At 44.6% G+C, this 25,637-nt stretch overlaps 1 protein-coding gene across 1 annotated transcript in view; it reads right to left on the bottom strand.

Moving 5' to 3' along the window:
* Positions 1 to 413: 413 nt before the first annotated feature.
* The window catches only part of oprl1 (opiate receptor-like 1), a 136,782-nt gene continuing 111,558 nt past the window's right edge, over positions 414 to 25,637 (bottom strand). The window contains exon 6 of the mRNA XM_030733402.1: positions 414 to 961. Coding sequence (XP_030589262.1) covers positions 414 to 961 — 548 coding nt within the window. The remainder of the gene's footprint in view (positions 962 to 25,637) is intronic.

Below are 25,637 nucleotides of genomic sequence, written 5' to 3'. Positions count from 1 at the left end.
TTGTTTTACAGCTCAAATCTTTTGCCCGTCTTGAAGCTGGATGAGGTTTTCAAGGCTCAGAGAGCTCTGTTCCAAATTATGTGATGTCCCCATCTTTCCTACAAAGTTTGGGTTGTAGTCATTTCAATACACAGCTCTGGGTTGAACTACTTTGACATCAGACATGTCCACCACTCTTTACACCAAGGCTGTCCCCACATCTCCTTCATCCATCCCTAAATCCTTTTTCTTTCAAACTCATGCTCCTTGTCGCCCTCCCCCCCGCCCCAGGCCAGTCTCCTTGTTGGGGGGCGGGAGGGCTCGTGGCGCTAGAGAGCTGTAATCTGAGTCAATTCTGTGTTGGAGTTCCCTGTTCCATGAGTCTCTCCCCTCTGAGGGGGGTCCACCCCCACCAAGGGGAGCTCCACGCCTAGTCATGCTGGATTCGGTGTCCCTCCCCCAAGCCCCCCACCATCTCCAGCTTTGCAGCTGTAGGCCGCCGCCACCTCCCTGGCGATGCTCCTCATCCTGCCTGACTGCTGGGTATCGAGGCGGAATGGAGACGGGTGGCAGAACTCTCGGAAGCAACGTTTGAAATTTTCGTCGAGGAAGGCGTAGAGCACAGGATTCAAGCTGCTGTTGACGTAGCCCAGTGCGATGCAGAAGTGCATGAGGACCAGTGTGAAGAGGCTGCTCAGGTTGAAGCCCAGACACTGTGCCAGGACCATGATCTGGATCGGGGTCCAACACACCACAAATGCTGCCACAACCACCAGAACCATCCTGGTGATGCGCCGTAGGTTTCGGTCCTTTTCCTTGGAGCCAGACAGGATGCGAACACTGCGCAGGCGTTTGACCATCAGGCTGTAGCAGATGCTGATGATTGCCACAGGGATGAGGAAGGAGAAGAGGAAGACACAGGTGCCAAAGACGGGATCCCAGTGACTCCTTGGCTCGGGCAGAACCACTATGCACTCAAAACCTACATGTTAAAAAGAGAAATAAAAGAAAAAATATTAAAGAAGAAAAAGGTCAGGAGGAGCAGGGAAAGTGGTTAGTGTACGTGATGTTGGCATGAATGTCAATGGCAGCAGCTGATGTCACTCTATTAAAGGTGGAAATATGTTTCACTGTATGATGAGTTACACTTTGAGGCTGTTTTCACAAAGTAGGTGACAAGAAGGGAGTACAACAGTTTATTAAAACAATGTATTAAAAATAACACACCAAAGCCAGTAGCTGTAATAAGTCCAAGGGTTTAACAGGGCCAAGGTTTATATGCTGAAAGACCCAGGTGACCTTCATTAGTTGACAATGTCCTCAAGATGAGCATAGGACCCCATGAGAACATTGGGAATCAGTGTACCATGGCTAAAATCCTCCAGAGTTTCTGGAGGATTTACAACTAGCTATCAAGTCCACTGGGCTGCTTTTGATTTGGTGGGAGCTCCAGTTCCAGTTCTGCACTCAGAGAGGATATTTCCAAAAATAAACCTCCATCGACTCATTTGCAATGCAGCTGGATAGGATGGAAGAGAACCTACAGGGAACAATGTGTGTGATATCTGAATATTTATGTGCTTATTAAAAATGCTAATTAGTATGCAGATTGATAAGGATACTAATAATAGAGGACAGGCAGATAAAGTGAGAAAAGAAAAAAGATCAGCATGTATAGGAGGCACAAAGTAGACAACCTTTGAATGTATGAATGAACAGTGACAGCAGAGTCAGCTGGTTTAATCACTTTAATCATAATACAGTCTGCAGCTGGAGAAGGAGACGGCACACGGGAAGATAAATGCAAGTGAGCCCACGAAGAGATAAGAAGAGGCAAGTCAAATCAGAGAGAATAATGACTGCAGAGTTATTCTGAAACCCAGGTCCAATTTTACAAAAGAGAAACCAGGCAAAAGAAAAAAGATCCAAAAGTGCAAAAATGGGAATAAATAAAGTCTGTGACTAAATATAATTCAGATGCTGGAAGAGAGTCCTCTCAAGATGCACAAAGCAACGAACAACAAAAACAAAATACAAAAGCAGCAATGAAATCACAAAAAAAAGAAACAGCCACTTATTCATCTTCAACAACCTGATCTCCCTGCAGCAGATCCCAGCAGGTCCAGAACCTCAAAGTTCATCTTCCATCATCTGCACTCACTAAACAGCTACCCCCTCCCCCAAAAAAACAAAACAAAACAAATTAATGATTCAGTTTTGATCTGTTTATACAGTAAAGCCCAAACTCAAAGTGGCACTGGATTAAACCACAAAATTAATTCTGAGAATTCAGACTAGAATCAAGTCAGGTGACCTTGACTCACCAATCAGTGCTAATTAACCAACGAGTGGTGAAAACATCTGTTCATCAAATAAAAAGTGCATTCTCACTGCACCACAGTGAGGCATGTTGCTTCATAGCTTCATAATCATAGAGAGTTATCCTATAAAATCTTTATTGAGACAACGTTCATCTTCTTTCAGCTGCTTCCTTTAGGGGGTGCCAGAGCGGATCACCTGCCTCCATCTCACCCAGCATCCCCCTTTGTCTCACCAACCCTCTGCATGTCCTCCTTTACTACATCCATGAATCCTCTCTGAGGTCTTCCTCTCCTCCTGCCTGGCAGTTCCATCTCCAGTATCTCTACCCTCCCTCCTTTGCACAGGTCCAAACCATCTCCGCCTCTCTGACTCTGAGTGGTCCCTCTGATGAACTCACTTCCTGTCCTTCCTGTTCACTCCCAATGAAGGTTTTTAGTGGGATAAATTACTCCAAGCTGACAGGGTACACCCTGTACAGGTTGCCAGCCTGTCGCAGGGCTAACACAGAGAGACAACCATTCACACCTATGGGTAATTCAGAACCACCAATTAACCTAACCCCAGTAACTGCATGTCTTTGGACTGTGGGAGGAAACCCATGCAGATATGAGAACATGCAAACTCCACACAGAAAGGCCTGGGCCAAGGTGGAGATTTGCTGCCATAATCTGGATTTCATGTTTTATTAATAACCTTCAAGAGTGCATGAAAATGTTTTGTTAATTCCTGAAGCTGTTTGCAAAAAATGAATCAGACAGAAATGTGAGGGAGTGAGGGAGGATGAGAGGTTCTGATTAGAAGTGTCCTGCACAACAAGTGTGTTTGTAATGAATTAGGAGCATTTTACAGTCCACTGAGAGCATCACTTCAGACCCATTACAGCCTGTTTTCAACTACAGGAACAACACTTTGTTTCTAATTTGAAACCATTTACAGAGTGGACATTTAGCACAATTACTTTCTGTACTCATTCATTCAACATGTCTTTGTAGGTTCTCAGTCATCCAGGTCACAGTAGTTTCTGGAGCGACTGGACTTCTTTTTGTTTCTTGAAGACATTCCTGCTCTCATCCTAAAGGCTTCTTCAGTTCTCAAACCAAAGGTGGGAAGACCCAGGTATTTAAACCCCAGTGGGCATAGTCCCCTGGAGGTGTTTGTGACCCACTATTATTTATGTGCATAATCACAAGCGCCAAGGTGTGAAAGGAAGTGTGGGTCATTACAATCAGTGGTTTCAGGTGAAACCAATTTGGGACTTCGCCCAATTGTATCAAGTGACCTATTGAGGTCACCTGAACAAAGATGTGAAGGGGGTTGAGGCACCTGGGGAGGGGGCTCAGGACAGCACTGTGTGTGGGGGAAAGTTGGTGACGTAATCCACCTCCTCTGTTCAGTGATGGTTGTTCACAGTGGACATAGATGCTTCTTTATCTCCTCTTTCAAACCATCTGTCTTCCCCATCCAAAATGTGAATGTTGGCATCCTCAAAGAGTGACCTTTGACCTTTAGGTGCAGATGTACAGCTGAAGTGTTGTCCTGTCGAGGTGGCTCTTCTTTGTTGTGCCATTCATTTGTGAAGAGGCTGTTTGGTTTCTCCAGTGTAGAGGTCCGAGCACTCTTCACTGCTCTGGACAGCAGACACTACACTGCTGATCTTGTGCTTGGGGGGTTTGTTGGAATGGACCAGTTTTTGCCTTAGAGCAGGGGTCTCAAACTCGCGGCCTGCAGGCCTCATCCGGCCCCGCCTCCTACTTCTGGTGATGTCAAAAATAACATACAATTTGGCCCTTTAAGTTACTTTTTTGACATTTTGGAGGGGAAAACGAAATGTCAAAAAAGTAACTCAAAGGGCCAAATTGTATGTTATTTTTTGGGCCGTGAGTTTGAGACCTCTGCCTTAGCGTGTGGCTTGGTTTGAAGTATACTTCATTCAGCGCATCCCTGTATTATTTTCCTCCAAGTCACAGGAAACTTTTTGGATTTATGATGCAGCGATTCAGTTAAAGCAACAGAGATGCTGCATCTTTGTTCTGAAATGAACTTAAACTGTGCACCACACACACATACACACACACACACACACACACACACTGAATAGTGCAGTAAGAACAAAGCTGATGTATTAAAGCATTTCCTTTTATCGGATGTGTCTCACAGATTTACAGCATGAACGCGTCCTCAATGAGATGGAAGTGAAGACGCTACTGATCAATTACAGTGAAAGGATGAGAACACTGATTACCTTCACAGGCCTGTATAGTTTCTGCAAATGGCTCTCTGGTCTACTCTACTCTACTCCACTCTATGCTACTCTCTGCTCCCCCAGGGAAAAGGGTTTAAATGTGAGAGAAATGATGGAGGGTTAGAGGTCAAATGGGACAGTTTTTGTTAACACTGAAAGAAATGCACAAAAACTAAAGACCACCCCTCTCACATCTAAAGACAACAAGGCATGAGTCAGAGTTTTATAAGCCTGTATACTGACTGGGGATGTTTCAGGGTCATATTTTGACTCCAGCTGGACTCCTTTTGAGATGATTTCCCATCATGCAGCAGGAGGAAAAACTCTTGAAGAATGGACCAGAAACAGAAGCAGCTGCCCTGAAAAAATAGCCAATGTGACAAAAAAACTTTCAGATAATATTAATCATGTTTGATTTTATTGAGGAAAAGACAGCTCTGAGCTTTATGACCACATCATAGCCAGTGATGTCAGTAACGCGCTACTTAGCAATGCGTTACTCTAATCTGACTACTTTTTCTCGGTAACGAGTAATCTAACGCGTTACTATTTGCAGTCCAGTAATCAGATTAAAGTTACTTATCCAAGTCACTGTGTGTTACTATTGTTGTCATTTTCTTCAGTACAAAGACATATTTTTGCTTTCTTCTTGCGTCTCGGTGAGTGACGTCTGGCAGATGCGACAGTTCAGTCCCGTTTTCATCATGAGGACAATAACAGCACCGCGACACAAACATAAACAATGGAGGGAGGAGAGAGATGTGCGTTTTCTAGCTGAAATACAGGAACTACTGTGAGTTTGTGTCAGCTAAAGATGACAACATCAAGGTTAGTTGTGCGCTCTGTGCTGGCGACAAAGTGCTATCTAGCTTCAAAAACACTGCGTCAAATATGAGGAAACATCTGGAGTCGCGGCGCAGTCAAACTTACAGAGGAGTCCCACCAGGTGGTGAAGCAGAGCTGCGGCTAATGCAGGAGCCCCCCAGCACCCAAACAACAAAAGCTGGACTTCGGTACAAACCAGTAAGTGTGTGTGGGGGGGCGGGCTGAAAAAGTTGAAAAGCCTTCTGCTACATTATGTAGTAGAGGCTGATATTGTGCCAAAAAGTGATCGTCTGCCAAAAATAAATTTTCGGTAGTTGCCAAAAAAATCATTCCCTGTATTTAAAAGGCTGTAAATGACTTGTTGACCTATAATCTGTTAAGCATATATCAAACATATCTCTCATGAATGATATCAGGTCATTCTGAGTGAGAAACAGCATTTCTATCACAAGGTAGAAGCTGCACTCAGTTTTTGGCAAAGTGACTTTCATATGTTCTTTATTGAAAGTCATTCTTTATTTAAAAACTGTCTGACATTAAAAATGCCTTTTTGAACAGAAATCTGTCTCAGAAAGCTGCAGAAATCACAACAAATATAACATCACAGATCTATAAAGATATTTGAAGTGGCCAAAAAGCTCTGGATTGATTATAATGTAGGTACAATAACACAGACTCCTAAAGATTGTTGAAAAACAGGTTATTTTTGCATTTTATATATAAGCCCTTCATAAATCATGTTGACTGCACTCTATTTACCAATATAAGCAAAGACATTACACATAAAAGCACACAGAAATATCTGAATCACTTTATTACAGATGATCACTTTTTGCACAAGACCGGCCGCTGTTGAAAGTAACTAATAAAGTAACTTGTAATCAACTTAGTTACTTCTAAAATTAAGTAATCAGTAAAGTAACTAAGTTACTTTTTAAAGGAGTAATCAGTAATCAGTAGTTGGACTACTTTTTCAAGGTAACTTTGCCATCACTGCTCACAGCAAACCTGTCAGTCTTTACAAACTGACGCTGCACCTTTGTCTGTCTTTGCTGTGAAACCAGTGTTACACTCAGAAAGTCACAGGACTGAACATTTAAACCTGATGGGACCGCCAACGTGACTGCAGACACTCGCCTCTCATTTCATTCTGCCCTTTTCATTCTCGTCTTCATCCCTCTTGGCGTCTCTTCTTCCATTTCTGACAGTGAATCCAGTCAGCACGTTGATTCATCATCTGTGACTTTGTTCTCATCAGAGACGGTCTGGAAGCTGCTCAGGACAGTCATTGATAAAAAACTTAATTCACTCTAATCACAAAGATACTACATTTTCTGACTGATGTGAGAAGACAAGAGAAGTTAATCAGTCAAAGGTCCCGGCCAATAAACAGCTGATCACCTTCAGTAACAAGTCAAAACTTAAGAGCAGTTAGCAGGGCCAGTAACCTGAACAGCAGAAGAAACTGCATGTATTCAGATAGCAATGCAGAAAGAACTGGATTTCCACACTGCTGGACGTTCAGCTACTAGAACACAGATCAGAAAATTGATCGGAAAATATTCAAATATTTGCAGGATATTTGAATACCCATCAATCAATAAAATGAATTTTACTCTGATCTTGTGGCAAACTAAAGCAGTTTCCACAGTGGAGCAGAGTCACAGTTGAACACACTGATTTACCTGAGCGATCGCATATATAAATATATTTTATTGCTGTGTGCACTTGTGATGATAAAATTAAGTTTCTGCAGCATTTCTCTTACTTACAGCCCTTGTTGCAGTCACCATTATATGTTTGGCCCACATCTGCAGGGTGCTCTGACTCAAGACATTTGGGCAACATATGCCAGTCACAATGACATAATTGTCAAAAGTGTGCTCTGAGGAACATCCTAATCAGATGTCCGAACCACCTCAACTGGAATCCTTTCCATGTGGAGGACCAGCAGCTCTACTTTGAGCCCCTGAATGGCTGCACTCCCCATCCTATCTCTAAGGGAGAGGCCAGCCACCCTTTGGAGGAAGCTCATTCTGCTGCTGGTATTCACAGTGTTGTTCTTTTGGTCACTACCCAAAGCTTGTGACTATAGGTGAGAATAGGGACTTAGACTGACCGGTAAATCGACAGCTTTGCTTTCACACTCAGCTCCCTCTTGACAACTTAAGACCGGTGCAGCGTCTGCATCACTGCAGATGCAGCCCTAATCCGTCTGTCAATCTCCTGCTCACTTATCTTGTCACTTGTGAACAAGATCTCAAGATACTCTAAGTCCTCCACCTGGGGCAGAAACTCATCCCTGACCCAGAGTGGGCACTCCACCCTTTTCTGGCTGAGGACCATGGCCTCAGACTTAGAGGTGCTAATTCTCATGCCAGTTGCTTCACACTCAGCTGCGAACTGTTCCACTGGGAGCTGGAGGCCACCCCCTGATAAAGGACTGCATCATTCGCAAAAAAGCAGAGATGAGATTCTGAGGCCACCAAGGCAGAAGCTTTCCACCACTTGGCTACGCCTAGAAATTCTGTCCATAAAAATTATGAACAGAATCGATAACAAAGGGCAGCCCCGATGAAGTCCGAAGCCCAGAAGAAAATGAGTCTATCTATGGACTAAGGCTCCTTTTACACGACACCGTTTCCACTGGAAACGATATAGTTTTGATGAGTTTCGACCTTCTATTTACACAGTGGCATTTCAGAAATGATCTGTTCCAATGCCAGGCCACAAGTTGGTGTTGGTGTTGTTTTTTTTTTTTGCAAAGCTCATTTATGCAAAACGCGCATGCGTGGAGGGACAGAGTAGGAAGCGTGGCAAATTGTTAATTATTTACAAAATGGCCAATGTGAAAGGTGTTGTGTGGACTAACGATGAGGTTGGAGTGCTGCTGCACAGAACACTGAATTACAAAACTGCAAAAACACAAGAAAAGCACAAGAAGCACTCGTGAATCCACCATTGAGAGTATTGTTCATCAATTTGTGCATGCGTGGAAAACTGTGGCGTCGCAACCATAGTGCGCATGTGCGAGTCACTTGTTTCTAAAACACGCCATATTCAACTGTTTACACGGAAGTGCAGGCCAGTGCATTTCTGAAATGCTCCACTCTGGACCCCATTTCCGAAACGCATTGTTTTCACTCCATTCTTGTGTAAACGGAAGGCTGAAATGCATCAAAATAATGCCATTTTCATTTTGAAACGGTGTCGTGTAAACGGGGCCTAAGCTCTCACTGCTGTTGAACAGGGACTGAATAGCCAGCAACAACATGCCAGACACTCCATACTTCCATAGCACCTTCCAAGGGTTTCCCCGAGGGACGTGGTTAAATGCCTTTTCCAAGTCCACCAAACACATGTAGACTGGATAGGCAAACTCCCATGTGTACACGAATATCCTGGAGAGGATGAAGAGCTGGTTCCACGACCAGGACAAAAACCTCATTGTTCCGCTTGAATCTGAGGTTCGACTAACGGATGGACTCAGCTTCCCTCGGAATACTGTCAAAGTTCTGCTGGAGGTGGGAGTTGAAGATCTCAGGAACTGGGGCCTCTGCAGGCATTCCCAGCACAACCTCACAATACGTTTAAGTATGCTGTGTCTGTACAGCATCCTCCCCCGCTACCTGATCCAACTCACTACCAGGTGGTGATCAGATGACAGCTCAGCACTTCTCTTCACCTGAGTGTCCAGAGCATACAGCCACAGATCTGATGATACAATTACAAAATTGATCACCGGCCTGCGACCTAGGGTGTCCTGGTGCCACATGCACTTATGGACATCCTTTTGTTTGAACATGGTGTTTTTTATGAACAAACTGTGGTTTGCACAGAAGTCCAATAAAAAAACACCATTTGGGTTCAGATCAGGCAGGCTGTTCCTCCCAATCACGCCCCTCCAGGTCTCACTGTCAATGCCCACGTGAGCATTGAAGTCTCCCAGTAGGATGATGGAGTCACCAGATGGAGCACCCTTGAGCACCCTGCCCAGTGACTTAAAGAAGGCTGGGTGTTCTGAACTGTCATTTGGCTCATAATCGTAAATAACAGTCAAGACCTGTTCCCCGGCCCGAAGGCGAAGGGAAGCAACCCTCTTGTGAATGAAGTATGTTTGTGCAGTGGTACAGCAATGGGTTATTGTAAACATCCATCCATCCATCCATTCTCTCCCACTTATCCGGGGCCGGGTCGCAGGGGCAGCAGCCTAAGCAAAGAAGCCCAGGCTTCCCTCTCCCCAGCTACCTCCTCCAGCTCATCCGGAGGGACCCCAAGGCGTTCCCAGGCCAGCCGAGAGATATAATCCCTCCAGCGTGTCCTGGGTCTACCACGGGGCCTCCTCCCGGTGGGACATGCCAGGAACACCTCACCCAAGAGGCGGCCAGGAGGTATCCTAATCAGATGCCCGAGCCACCTCAACTGGCTTCTTTCGATGTGGAAGAGCAGCGGCTTTACTCTGAGCCCCTCCTGGATGGCCGCTTGTATTCGCGATCTTATTCTTTCAGTCACTACCCAAAGCTCGTGACCATAGGTGAGGGTAGGAACGTAGATCGACCGGTAAATCGAGAGCTTCGCTTTTACACTAAGCTCCCTCTTCACCACGACAGACCGGTGCAGCGTCCGCATCACTGCAGAAGCAGCCCTGATCCGTCTGTCGATCTCCCGCTCCCTTCGCCCATCACTCGTGAACAAGACCCCGAGATACTTGAACTTCTCCACTTGGGGCAAGAACCCGTTCCTGAGACGGAGAGGGCACTCCACCCTTTTCCGGCTGAGGACCATGGCCTCAGACTTAGAGGTGCTGATTCTCATGCCGGCCGCTTCACACTCGGCTGCAAACCGTTCCACTGGGAGCTGGAGGCCCCCCCCTGATGAAGCCAACAGAACCGCATAATCTGCAAAAAGCAGAGATGAGACTCTGAGGCCACCAAGGAAGAAGCCTTCCGCAACCTGGCTATGCCTAGAAATTCTGTCCATAAAAATTGTAAACAAAGGGCAGCCCTGACGGAGTCCAACACCCACAGGAAACCAATCCGACTTATTACCGGCTATACGGACCAAGCTCTCACTGTGGTTGTACAAAGACTGAATGGCCTGCAACAACGGGCCAGACACCCCATACTCCCGCAGGACCTCCCAAAGGACACCCTGAGGGACACGGTCGAATGCCTTCTCCAAGTCCACAAAGCACATGTAGACTGGTTGGGCAAACTCCCACGCACACTTGAATATCCTTGAGAGGATAAAGAGCTGGTCCAGCGTTCCGCAACCAGGACGAAAACCGCATTGTTCCTCCTGGATCCGAGGTTCGACAAACGGACGGACCCTCCTTTCCAGCACCCTGGCATACACCTTACTGGGGAGGCTGAGGAGTGTGATCCACCGAAAGTTGGAGCACACCCTACGTCTCCTTTCTTAAAGATGGGGACCACCATCCCGCTCTGCCAATCCAATGGCACTGCCCCAGATCTCCACGCGATGTTGCAGAGGCGTGTCAACCAAGACAGCCCTACAACATCCAGAGCCTTCAGGAACTCAGGGCGAATCTCGTCCACCCCAGGGGCTCTGCCACCAAGGAGTTGTTTAATTACCTCAGTGACCTCACCCCCAGTGATGGTCAAGTCATCTCCCTTGTCCCCAGACTTTGCTTCCACTACAGAAGGCGTGTCAGTGGGATTCAGGAGGTCCTCGAAGTATTCCTTCCACCATCCGACTATAGCCTCAGTTGAAGTCAGCAGCACCCCACCCGCACTATAAACTGTGTGAGTGGAGCACTGCTTTCCCCTCCTGAGTCGCCTGACGGTTTGCCAGAATCGCTTCGATGCCGTCCGAAAGTCTTTTTCCATAGCCTCACCGAACTCCTCCCACACCCGAGTTTTTGCTTTGGCCACTGCCCGAGCTGCATTCCGCTTGGCCTGCCGATACCTGTCAGCTGCCTCCGGAGTCCCACAGGCTAACCAAGCCCGATAGGACTCTTTCTTCAGCTTGATGGCTCCCTTCACCTCCAGTGACCACTATCTAGTTCGGGGGTTACCACCACAACAGGCACCAACCACCTTGCAGCCACAGCTCTGAGCAGCAGCCTCAACAATGGAGGTGCGGAACATAGTCCATTCGGACTCAATGTCCTCAGCCTCCCTCGGAATGCTGCCGAAGTTCTGCCGGAGGTGGGAGTTGAAGATCTCCCGGATTGGGGCTTCTGCCAGGCGTTCCCAGCGCACCCTCACAATACGTTTAGGTGTGCCAGGTCTGTCCAGCATCTTCCCCCACCACCTGATCCAACTCACCACCAGGTGGTGATCAGTTGACAGCTCAGCTCCTCTCTTCACCCAAGTGTCCAGAACATATGGCCGGAGATCTGATGATACGATTACAAAATCGATCATCGACCTGGGACCTAGGGTGTCCTGGTGCCATGTGCACTTATGGACATCCTTATGTTCGAACATGGTGTTCGTTATGGACAAACTGTGGTTTGCACAGAAGTCCAATAACAAAACACCATTCGGGTACAGATGGGGCAGGCCGTTCCTCCCAGTCACGCCCCTCCAGGTCTCACTGTCATTGCCCACGTGAGCGTTGAAGTCTCCCAGCAAGACTATGGAGTCCCCAGATGGAGCACTCTCCAGCACCGTGCCCAGCGACTCCAAAAAGGGTGGGTACTCTGAACTGTCATTCGGCGCATATGCGCAGACAACAGTCAGGACCCGTTCACCAGCCCAAAGGCGCAGGGAAACTACCCTCTCATCCACCGGTGTAAACTCCGACGTACAGGCATCAAGCTGGGGGGATACAAGAATACCCACCCCAGCTCGCCGCCTCTCCCCGAGGGCAACTCCAGACTGGAACAGAGTCCAGCCCTTCTCCAGGAGACTGGTTCCAGAGCCCAGGCCATGCGTTGAGGTGAGCCCAACTATATCTAGCTGGTATCTCTCAACCTCATGCACTAGCTCAGGCTTCTTCCCCACCAGAAAGGTGACATTCCATGTACCAATAGCCAGTTTCGATAGCCGGGGATTGGTCCGCCAGGGCCTCCGCCCTTGGCCACCTCCCAACACACACTGCACCCGACCCCTATGACCCCTATGATTGAAACAGCAAGGGAACAGTTTACCCTGCCCGGAATAGGGTTACCGGGGCCCCACCCTGGAGCCAGGCCTGGGGAGGGAGCTCGAGGGAGAGCATCTGGTGGCAGGGCATTAGCCCGTGGTGCTCGGCCGGGCGCAGCCCGAAGAGGTTACATGGGCCCGCCCCTCCTGTTATTGTAAACAGTCTTGTGTAAAGTGTTTGAGGTGTAAATGTGCATATATGCATATAGTGCAATTTGCAGTCCAAAATACAAAGCAGAGCACTATGTGTGTTTGTCAGTTCTCATGTCAGAGGTGGCACTTCGCAAGTCGAATGGCCTGTGCAAAAAAGCTGTTCCTCATTCTGGTGGTTCTTGATTTCACCACCGCCCTGATGGCAGGACTGTAAAGAGGCTGTGCTGTGGTGTGTTGGATCTTTTATAGTGTTCCGTGCTCTCCTCATGACCCTGGTGTTGTAAATGTCCTCCAGTGATGGTAAGGCAACTCCTGAGATAGATCTGGCAGTCTTCCCCACCCTCTGAAGAGCCTTTCTGTCCTGTGTAGAGCAGTTCCCAAACCAGACTGTCAGGACATTGGTGAGAATACACAACCTTGGGGCGTTCCAATGTTAACAGTCACTGTTCTTGATGTGTGATCCATAATTCTGCCAGACTGTGGCCTTCCTTTCAGAAAGTTCTGGATCCAGTTGCAGATGGTGTTCAACAGCCCAAGTGAGTAGAGTTTCTCAGACAGTTTGGCTGACATTACAGTGTTGAATGCTGAGCTGTAGTCAATCAACAGCATTCTCACATAACTGTCCTTGTTCCCTAGATGTGACAGGGTGGTGTGGATGACAGTGTTCACAGGGGAATATAAGGGTACCCACCCCAGCCGGCCACCTCTCACCAAGGGCAACTCCAGACTGGAACAGAGTCCAGCCCCTCTCCAGGAGACTGGTTCTAGAGCCCATGCCATGTGTTGAGGCAAGCTCAACTAAAACTAGCAGGTATCTTTCAACCTCACGCTCAGGCTCAGACTCAGGCTCCTTCCCCACCAGAGAGGTGTCATTTCGTGTCCTGATAGCTAGCTTTGATAGCCGGGGAGCGGTCATATTAAACCCAATGGATTAAGAATGAGACGTTACTCAAGTTCATATGCATGTGAAAGTAGATGAACGAATACTTTTAGCAGTATAGTGTATTTTTGTAAAACAAACAAACAAACAAACAAACAAAAAACAGCTGTGTGGAGAGGATGGTAGTTTGTATCCAGACTGCTGCATGAATGAAGCCAGCAGCACAGTTAAGTATTTTGATGGCTGACAGCTCTCCTGTCCGTGAGAGGCTGATGCCTGATAGGTGGAAATCTCTGACAATTTGTTGCTTCTTCACTGCAGTTTGTCACATCACTAGAAAGGTCAAACTCCGCTCATTTAATAACTGTTAGCACCAGTCACTATATGGCTCTTTGAAAATTTCTCACATTTTCAAATGTCACTGGATAACTTAGACTCCACTCTGTTTCTCTACAAACCTGTGCTGTCATAAGTTTGGAAACCATGATCTGATCTGATCTGACAGCGGCTGAGAGCTTTCTATATTGCTGTTTTCATTCAGTTCAAGAGATGAATGCAGTAGATTTTTAACTTTCATAGAGTCCAAGGACAAGGGGGACAAGGGCTAAAGTCACTCAGGTACTTAGCAAATTCAGTGTGCATGAGGATGCTGTAGCAAAGAGAGGTGAGTGTGAAAGTGGAGCATCTACATTCCTACCCTGCTGCACTTATGACCTGTGACCTCGAGCTGAATGAGATCATGGATACAAGCAGCAGAAATGAGCTTCCTCTGAAGGGCATCTGGGCCTTAGAGAGAGGATGAGGAGCTCAGAGCATAGAGAATGAGAACTGTTCCACTGTTCACTGTTTCACAGCAGAGTGAGGGTATGAAGTTCTGATGCCCTTTGGCTAATGGCAGCACATCGGTCCTTGTTCATAGATGGTTGTGACATGTTTGATTTGGCAGATTCTTTTATGCAGGACACCCTCCTTGATGCAGCCTCAAAGGCATGTGCGTCTCCTGCTGGGATCGAAGCCGGGAGCTTTCACTGCAAATGCAAACGTGTAAACACTGTACACTATGGAGCTACACATTGGTCCTTCACATAGAAATGGAAAAATCTCAATATCAAATGTTGTTGACATGACTAGAAAGTATATACACGAAGATTTATTCCCTCTGTATAGACACTGGGTTTGTACACAGACCACAGAACAGCCACTTCATGACACTGAATTAGCTCTGCCCACAAACTGCGTCAGTCTCTTTTCCACATGAACTCTTCTGTTTTTTATCTTCCATATACAGTGCCTTGCGAAAGTATTCGGCCCCCTTGAACTTTTCAACCTTTTGCCACATTTCAAGCATCAAACATAAAGATATAAAATTTTAATTTTTTGTGAAGAATCAACAACAAGTGGGACACAATCGTGAAGTGGAATGAAATTTATTGGATGTGTCAAACTTTTTTAACAAATAAAAAACTGAAAAGTGGGGCGTGCAATATTATTCGGCCCCTTTACTTTCAGTGCCGCAAACTCACTCCAGAAGTTCAGTGAGGATCTCTGAATGATCCAATGTTGTCCCAAATGACTGATGATGATAAATAGAATCCACCTGTGTGTAATCAAGTCTCCGTATAAATGCACCTGCTCTGTGATAGTCTCGGGGTTCTGTTCAAAGCACAGAGAGCATCATGAAGACCAAGGAACACACCAGGCAGGTCCGAGATACTGTTGTGGAGACGTTCAAAGCCGGATTAGGATACAAAAAGATTTCCAAAGCTTTAAACATCTCAAGGAGCACTGTGCAAGCAATGATATAGAAATGGAAGGAGTATCAGACCACTGCAAATCTACCAAGACCCGGCCGTCCCTCTAAACTTTCATCTCAAACAAGGAGAAGACTGATCAGAGATGCAGCCAAGAGGCCCATGATCACTCTGGATGAACTGCAGAGATCTATAGCTGAGGTGGGAGAGTCTGTCCATAGGACAACAATCAGTCGTACACTGCACAAATCTGGCCTTTATGGAAGAGTGGCAAGAAGAAAGCCATTTCTCAAAGATATCCATAAAAAGTCTTGTTTAAAGTTTGCCACAAGCCACCTGGGAGACACACCAAACATGTGGAAGAAGGTGCTCTGGTCAGATGAAACCAAAATTGAACTGTTTGGCCACAGTGCAACACGATATGTTTGGCGTAAAAGCAACACAGCTCATCACCCTGAACACACCGTCCCCACTGTCAAACATGGTGGTGGCAGCATCATGGTTTGGGCCTGCTTTTCGTCAGCAGGGACAGGGAAGATGGTCAAAATTGATGGGAAGATGGATGGGGCCAAATACAGGACCATTCTGGAAGAAAACCTGTTGGAGTCTGCAAGAGACCTGAGACTGGGACAGAGATTTATCTTCCAACAAGACAATGATCCAAAAGATAAAGCCAAATCTACAATGGAACGGTTCACAAATAAACGTATCCAGGTGTTGGAACGGCCAAGTCAAAGTCCAGACCTGAATCCAATCAAGAATCTGTGGAAAGAGCTGAAGACTGCTGTTCACAAACGCTCTCCATCCAACCTCACTGAGCTCGAGCTGTTTTGCAAGGAAGAATGGGCAAGAATTTCAGTCTCTCCATGTGCAAAACTGATAGAGACATACCCCAAGGGACTTACAGCTGTAATTGCAGCAAAAGGTGGCGCTACAAAGCATTAACTCAAGGGGGCCGAATAATATTGCACGCCCCACTTTTCAGTTTTTTATTTGTTAAAAACGTTTGACACATCCAATAAATTTCATTCCACTTCACGATTGTGTCCCACTTGTTGATGATTCTTCACAAAAAATTAAAATTTTATATCTTTATGTTTGAAGCCTGAAATGTGGCAAAAGGTTGAAAAGTTCAAGAGGGCCGAATAATTTCGCAAGGCACTGTAAATTCAGTCTTTAAACGTGTAACTGACACACCAGTGCATTCTTATCCTGCCACACATCTTCCCACACATGTTTGTTTGTTTTCTGGCTTCAGTGCTGTTAAAAAGCATAAAGTTAAAGTCTAAGAAATTTAGAGGTTTCAGACCCAGTGTTTCAGAAAACTGATGAAATACTGTCTAGATAATAGAGACAGATTCAGCTACTGCATGCTGTATTTCTCACCTCATATGTTTTCTGAAACCCATTTCTCAGGACTATTTTCATAATACAAGTCTTTTAATAATTCACCATACTGACTTCAGTTTGAAATCCTGAAGCAAACAGTTCACATGAGTCCAATCAAAAAGTGCAGTAGTGCATAGCTGGAGAGGGTGCCTGTCAATCAGTTATCATCGCCTAATGTGGCTCGCATATCAAGTGTCCTGTGCTGGACAAATATAATGCTACATAGCAAGTGACCAGCATCACATTTGCAGTTTTAGATGTTGTGATGCTCTGCAAATGCACTCTTGTAAATAACCAACACTGAGTCACTGATGGCTGCAGTTTACTTGTTGACATAACAACAAGACAGTAGTCTCTGGAGCTTGAAAAAAGGCGACTGGACTTCTTTTTGTTTCTTGAAGACGTTTCACCTCTCATCCGAAAGGCTTCTTCAGTTCTCAACCAAATGGTGGAGAGACCCAGGTATTTAAACCCCTGTGGGCGTAGTCCCCTGGAGGTGGTTATGACCCTCTATTGATCATGTGCTTGAACACATGTGCCCAGGTGTGAAGGGGGCGTGGGTCATATTTAATCAGTGGTTTCAGTTGAAACCAACTTAGAGTGAGACAAGACAGTGTTTGTATGTATTCCTGTTGTTTTTATTGCTACTGTTTTTGTACTACTGTTTTCTGCTGTTGGTTGATGGGAAAGAGTGTCACCAATCATCACTGAAGCTTTCTACAATAACAAAGTATCATATCTTATCTTAGCGTCACCTTCGAAATTTAGTATGACGTAAAATCACAGGTGTTACCATCACATTCTTCAGTTCTGATAGATAGACTGCTCAACTCTGTCAACATGAACCTCCTACACGTCTGGTAAATACACAGAGTACATACTTTGTGCATTTGTGCACGAAGTGGGTCACCATGCAGCCAGAGTGTAATTGATGTTTGTAGATGGAAGTTCATTAAAGTTCATAGTTCACTCATCTCACCTGATTTTACTCCAAATGGGAAATTCACAGAAACACATCGGTGCAATTTGCTTTGTTTCACCATGTGTGACATTTAAGCAGTTGTACATCTGCGGTTGAGTATTACCTACAACCACCATCTGCTCCTTCACCACTCATTCACCTTTCAGAGCTTTTTCTGGACACAACAAAACCTTCTTTCATTATTTAGTGTCTCAGTTTCTGTTTTCCAACAGCTATTTGAACTGTAGTTCTTTTCCTCACTGTTTCTACTTCCATTATTTCAATAATGGTACATTTTATATCATAAATGTCATAAAGACACAATTTTAAACATGGTTTTAATGCACAGAGGCAGTTTTTGATCACAGACAGTATAAAACATGGATGTAGTTTTGGGCTCTGAAGTGCATTAAACCCACATTCCAAGTCTTTGGGGAAATGGTAAAGACTTTCCTGATGGGTTCATGGGCTCGGTCGCTCATTTTGGACCATGTTGAAAGTCTTTTTTGTAAGTCATACCATGTTTCAAAATGGAGGATTACCTGTGGAATTTAACTGCACACTCATTGGCTAATGACTTATCAGTCACAGTCAGACCCGCTCCTCCTTGTCACGTACACTTTTGCAACCAAGATGGCAAAAGTAGAAAAGCTCATCTCGAGGCTACAGCAATGAGGAGGTGACGTCACAGCAGCGTCGTCCATCTTTTATACTGTGAGTGGTTCTGATGCCCCCAAAGAGGCTTTAACAGGACAGCTCCCTCCCAAGGACATGTTGGAATAATGCTACTGTACTATTCATCACGATATCTTTGTTATAAATATAATAAACGTTTTTGTTTATAATAGGTAATGACTTTTTACTGTATTCGGTGATGATGATGTGACATCCACCCCAAAAGCCAGATGGAAGCCTGGAGAAATCATGCTCATCTACATATTTGTAGCAAGAGCACCGCCTAACAGGGAAAAATACGCTTGTTGCAGTGTATTAACCCTGTTCACTGTCACATGAAAACAAAGATTTAATAATTACAGTACCAGTCACTCACTCACTCATTGATATGAATGGGTGAGTGTGAGTGTGGTACGGTATGTGACCGTTGATCTTGACCTCCATGAGTTGGTCTCTGCATGATGTCTTCAAATGGAGAATAATCATGCAAGGTTTCATCACAATCCTTCAAACCATTTCTTAGATATGAAGAGGATATGAAAAAAATTACAAAAAACAAAAAATTTTATCATATGACCTTGACTTTTGACCTTGACCCAAGTGACTGCATTTAAAATCCCAACCTTCCTTTGGTCATGAGCTATCCACCTATGAAGTTTGCTAAGTGTAGGCCGAACAGTTCTTGAGTTACTGAGCAGATGCTTCAGTGTACGCCGCCCGCCTGCCGTGGGTGATTGTGTCACATTGGGTGAATAAAATTTGAAAACAGAAGTGGCAAAAAAGGAAACTGATGGAGCTTCATCATATTAAACTTTCAGTATAACACCGTCTATTATTTTCCATAGACTCTTGGGTAAAGATGTATTTGAGACATTATCATGCTTCCATGACTGTGAGTTGACTCACATCACCGGCTCACTAAGTCCGACTATCAATCAGGTGATGGGACACCCCTCCTTGATATCTCCACATCTCTGATCTCTGTTTTAGTAAATTATAGCTGCACGATCCAACAAAACATAAATCATCAGGCATTCGGATCAGAAGGCAGAGCAGTAAAAAGTCCAGCCACAGACATGTTATGAGGGTTCTAGGAAGTAAAAGATAAATATAGAAACAGGAGTGATTTATTGGAGCCACAGTAAGCTAACTCTGAAACACAATGACCTCTTCATGTTGGAGACTGCACCCAGTTCACCAGCGAGAGCAGCAGTGATACAACGTTCTGGATGTTTGCTGTAAGTCAGAGTGGGTATAAAATATAAGCTCATTTGTTCTAAGCATAAACTTTGTATGAATTTTAAAAAATGGAGAAATTAACACACAAGCAAGTATTATAAATTCAATTCACTTTTATTTATATAGCACCAAATCACAACTAACAGTCGCCTCAAGGCGCTTTGTATTGTGGGTAAAGACCCTACAATAATACAGAGAAAACCCAACAGTCAAAACGACCCCCTATGAGCAGCACTTGGTGACAGTGGGAAGGAAAAACTCCCTTTAACAGGAAGAAACCTCCATCAGAACCAGGCTCAGGGAGGGGGGGTCATCTGCTGAGAGGGGGCTGAGGGGAGGGAGACAGGACAAAAGATACACTGTGGGAGAGAGCCAGAGATTAATAATAACTAATGATTAAATGCAAAGTGGGGTATAAGCAGAGTGAAAAGAGGTGAATGAAAAAAAAATACACTCAGTGCATCATGGGAACCCTAACTATAAGCTTTAATAAAAAGCTCCCAGCTTGGATTCAGGAGACAGCCACCTTCTCTGTTTTTAAGATTAGAGGGTGTCTGTCTCCTGAATCCAAGCTGGGAGCTGGTTCCACAGAAGAGGGGCCTGAAAGCTGAAGGCTCTGCCTCCCATTCTACTCTGAAGTATCCTAGGAACCACAAGAAAGCCAGCAGTCTGAGAGTGAAGTGCTCTGTTGGGGTGATATGGGACTATGAGATCTTTAAGATAAGATGGGGCTGAAGGCTTTTCAGGGAGCTTTTAGGACAGCCTGATAATGATGAATTACAAAAGTCCAGTCTTGAAGTAATAAATGCATGAATGAGCTTCTAAGCATCAGACTGAGACAGTCTTTAAGTCTTTAAGACATCCCTGCAGTTTAACTAATTGATGTGTGTCATCTGGCTTCATTGATAGGTAAAGCTGAGTATCATCTGCATAACAATGAAAATGTATGCAATGCTTTCTAATAATACTGCTTAAGGGAAGCATGTATAATGTAAATAGAATTGGTCCTAGCACAGAACCCTGTGGAACTCCATAATTAACCTTAGTGTGTGAAGAAGACTCCCCATTTACATGAACAAATTGGAGTCTATTAGATAAATATGATTCAAACCACTGCAGTGCAGCACCTTTAATACCTATAGTATGCTCTAATCTCTGTAATAAAATGTTATGGTCAACAGTATCAAAGCTGCACTGAGGTCCAACAGGACAAGAACAGAGATGAGTCCACTGTCAGAGGCTGTAAGAAGATCATTGGTAACCTTCACTAATGCTGTTTCTGTACTGTGATGAATTCTGAAACCTGACTGCAACTCTTCAAATAAACCGTTCCTGTGCAGATGATCAGTTAGCTGTTTTACAACTACTCTTTCACAGATTAAAGTATCAGCTTCACCTCAGCTGACTGGAGTCCCTGAACTGGACCTTTGCATTGTGTTTGTGCTGTTGGAGCCTTTTGGAGCATTTTTAATGCAATGATCTGACCAATAATATGGCTGCTGTGGCTTCACTGGACTAACAGACCATCCAAGAAGGTAGAGCTCCAGTTTGCTGAGTGAGATTCTGGGATGTTATTTGGTGGTTAATGATTAGCAGGTATCTGTGTGACGCTCCCATACAGTCTATGCTAGCAAAGCTAGCTAACATTAACTCATATCTTAGTGCCCTATACCCTCTTGCCCAAATATGGCCACTTCAGGAAACAAAAACCAGCATTTGAAAACGGGATCACTGATGCAGTCATTCATATTCCATCTGTGAAGAAGACTCGTCATAAATAAACCAGAAGAGATCCGGTCATTTATCCAACCCTCCTCACACTGACCTGCAGCAGTTAGCAGTCCTGCAGCACCAACACAGACACGCTGACAGGTTCTCTCTCTCTTTTTTTTTTTTTTTGGATGGATCACTCTTAACTTGTGTTACTGACAGCAGGGAGGCTGCTGATTGCAGCCTCCTTCCTGCTGCTGTGTCCTTGGGCAAAGCTTTTGACCTCAATTACTGCGAGCAGTGAGCCATGTCTGAGCCTGCAGCTGTCAGGGTACGAAGCTGCGCTGACCCTCTCGGTTTGTTTGGAAGAGTTATAAGAGGAAGAGGAGCAGAAGAGGAGTACGGTGAAGCTTTTTCTGTATGAAAACATTCAACAGCTTCAAGAGGAGGTCAAGAAGGTGTAATTACACAGGAAGAAGAAGAAAAGAAGAGGGAAGACAGGGAGAGGAGGAAAAGGAGGATGAACTGAGAGAATGATGCAACAAGATAATGAGATGATAAAGATATTAGACAGGATGGTTTTAAAATGAAATGCAGAAGGTGTTAATGAGACAAAGATCTGAACTGGAAGTAAAATTGAACAGATGAGAACAAATAAGAACAAACAAATGGGACAGTAAGGGGAAAGGTAAGGTGATGGAAAGAGGCAGGTGAGGAGAGGATGAAACAGATGTAAATGAGATGTGAAGGACAGGTAGTATTAGGCGAGAATGATTCTGACAGAACAATGGAAATGAATTTAAAGGAATAAGAGCAAAGCTGACTGGAGGAGGAGTGAAGAAGAAAACAGATGAATAAGAGGAGAAGAAGGCCACGAGAAAACAGGATATGAACAACAGAGCAGACTGAGGAGGGGTGAGCGGCGGTGCAGATGTAGCTCAGCTGCAGAGCAGACTAATAAAAATGATGATGGGATTAGGCCGTCGCTGCAGGCTGAGGCGGATCAATAAGGAGCTGCTTCAACATATAACTCCATTTAGCAGCTAATAACTGCTGTGTGTGGGCATGTGTCTGAAACCATTTCATGTTCAGCACTAAAATAAACACATATCAAAAAAGTTTTCTCTTTGCGTCGTCCAACTGTTCAGTATTGATCTGAATTCACAGAATTATCTTTGAACAAAGAGAAGAGGGTGGGAGCAAATCAACAGTGTAAAGATACATTTTTAAGGATGGATTTAATGAAGGTGAGTTCAGCCTGCAAAGCAAGACAAACTCCAGTAAAATCAATTTTAAAATACTGACAGGCAGCTGGTGAATCAGCAGCACTCATGGAGCTGCTGGTTTCCACCAGCTTTCTGCACCAGCAGCAGTCACACCCAGTTTCTCTGGCTGCTAAGAAAGCAGCACAGACTAGTAAAACCAGGAAATGCACCATTATTAACCTTCTTATTCTTTTCTGAAGAAGGACGTTCTGAAAACATTAATCGAATCACCCAGTTTAAAAAATGATAAATTGTCTGAGAGAAAACAAACCTCAGAAATGATGTGAAATGTTTTCAAGGATTGAAATGTTCAGTCCAGGCTGTTTATGCTGTCCATCCATCCCTGATGGGCTGCTTGATCCCATCTAGCTCTGCCGGAGGGGCATGTGGTGAAGAGAGAGCTGAGCAAGAAGGTGAAGCAGTTGGTCTATATTCCTACCCTCACTTATGACTGCTAGCTTTGGGTAGTGACCACAAGAAAAACCTGAGGATACAAGAGGCAGAAATGAGCTTCCTCTGAAGGCTGTCAGGGCATTTTCCTCACCAGCCATTAGTGCTTTATGACTCCAGCAGGAAGCACCCTGCAGACTGACCTGGTGTCAGCTGTCAGCTACCATTCCTGGTCAGGATCAGCTGATCTGTCAGATAGCAGCTTAATGCAGGTCTGCTTGCTGCCTCACTGAGCAGTGAGCATAGAGGCCACGGCTGCATTCACAATTGCAGAGAGTCAACATTTCACAGTCAGTGCCTGACCATGAGCCAAGCAATCACCCGAATCCCATCCCACAGCTGGACAAGCCTCCAACATCAGCTGATGGCTGTGCAGTTTCCCTTCTACACATGCATTTAGGAGATGTCATACAGGGTGCGCTTTTAATGTCGTTTTGCCTTCAAGCTGCTTCACAACCCACCTCCACCGAGCTCCTCCTTCTGATGTACTCAGTGTCACTGTTGGTATCTGTTCTATGAGGTCACTACTTAAATGAGTAGAAATAAGCTTCTTTTTGATGCCTGTGGTCCTAAATTAACTGAGCAGCATTCTCTGAATATTTTGGCCTTATTAGGAGACAAACTTCCAGGTTTCAGCTCCAGCAGCAGGTTTTTCATGGTGTACTCCTCATCACTCTCACACAGGATTTTCCCATTAATACGAGACTATAAATATGTGTGTGTGAGACTAACTCTAAGATAAAGGAATGCCTGAGCGGGAGGTGGTAGAACCATTCAAAAGAAACTGAAGAAGAGTAATGAAAAGGAGAGGCTGTTATTGGAGAAACTGGGAGCAAGTGGAAGCTGTGGCAAAGAAGCAGACTTTCCAGCTGTTTCATACATTTTAGCATCCAGCAGCTTCTTTCTGTAATGTGGCTGCAGTCCTGCTTTTAGCTTTTAGCTCAACTGAGTGAAATGTGTTTGTCATTTTAAGCCAGTATTCTGGAATTATTCAGACCTCCTCACATTTAGCTGTGTTTTAGAATAGAATAAAATAGGATAGAATAGAATAGAATAGAACTTTATTGTCATTATACATACAACAAAATTAGTCATTATACAAAGAATTATATAACGTCATTCCATCATAATACAACGAAATTGCGTTCAGAACAACCATCCAGAGAACAACAGACAAGACTAACAGAGAGATGGCTGTCCGCAGTCGCCGCCACTACTGGCACCGCCGCTACAATCAGACCCCAGGAAAAGGAAAAAAAACACACATCATGGGGTAGTTAGGTTAAAAGAATTCATCTGGTACAGTGCTCAAGCATTCATCAGCCAGCAAATTCACCAGGATCCAAAAAAAAACACCTTAGCAAAGCATATTTGCAGGCGGGGGGGAGCAGATGGAGACGAGAGGGCATTGCGGAGCCAGATGCCAGCTCCTAGCCAAAACAGTTCGCTGATAGTGATGGAAGTTCATCAGCGGCCGTGGTACACCAGATCCAGCTCACACAAATCACAGAGGGCAGAGGGGAAGAGCGTCCGTCACACATTGTCCCGGAGAGATATGATTACCAGCCCCGAGGCCGGCTAGGGAGCCGAATTCCTGATAATGCAGATGTTGTTTTGGAACAGGCTGCTTGTTTTTTTTCCAACAGTCTTCAGTGCACTCGACTAAATCTACAGTCGATTCAGTCGACTAAAATATAAAGGGTGTAAAATGTAAATGCTTTTTCTTCAGTTCCCTTCAATTAGTCATTATACACACTTACACCAAATTAAACATTTATTCAAAGTTATGGAATATTATTAATAATATTAACATTAGTGTTTCACCTGCTTCCCACACACCTGATCATTAACACCAGCTTACTGAGATAATCCGAGCGGTTTAAAGCAGGATGCTCTGAAAGGTACAGGGCAGTGTTCAGGACTAAGATTATAAAGGCTAATCCACCGCGGTGTGGAGATTTTCTCTAAATACAAACTGGGAAAAACACTTTACCCTGCATGACATTAAAATGCTGACCTTTGCATGGAGATCTGGGTGACTGGTTTGCAGATGTCGTTTAAGATTTGTTGTGTTTTTACCCGAGATAGTCGCCCCACATGGTTTACACATCGTTTTGTTTGTCACAGCATCAAAGGACAAATGTGTCCATACATCGGCTCTTCTCTTTCTCCCGGCTGACATTGTTTACATAACTTACTTCTATCGGAAGTAACGACCAATCACAGGCTAGATTGGTCTTCCCGGGTTTAGAGCAAATTTGTGCAACTGTGCGTTTGTTTGGATGTTTTCCTAACTTGTCCCGCCCTGTCACAAATTAAATGAGTTCTGATTGGATTTCATCCCCGCCAAGCATTTTCGTCTTATTTTCATTCGTTGATGAAAGTGTCAATTAATTACGTCATCATTTTTATCCTTTTAGGTAGTTTTAATTTAGTTATCGTCTCGTATTCATCATGAAAAAAAGGGTCGTTCACAAAAACTATTTATTTAAAAAAATATTAGTTTTTGTCAACGACCCTTTTTTTCACGATGAATACGAGACAATAACTAAATTAAAACTCACTCAGCTGTCATTTTACCAATGAGACAGAGAAGCGGAAATAGCTGCAGTTGATAAGGTACGTTCCAATCACCTTTATTAGTAAACAGTCATTGTTTATGCCATATCTGTTTATTTAGGAGC

The sequence above is a fragment of the Archocentrus centrarchus genome, chromosome 7 (genome assembly GCF_007364275.1).
Source record: "Archocentrus centrarchus isolate MPI-CPG fArcCen1 chromosome 7, fArcCen1, whole genome shotgun sequence".
Lineage (NCBI taxonomy): Eukaryota > Metazoa > Chordata > Actinopteri > Cichliformes > Cichlidae > Archocentrus > Archocentrus centrarchus.
The sequence above is the reverse complement of the archived record's forward strand: the minus strand, read 5'-3'. Positions and strand labels throughout refer to the sequence as shown.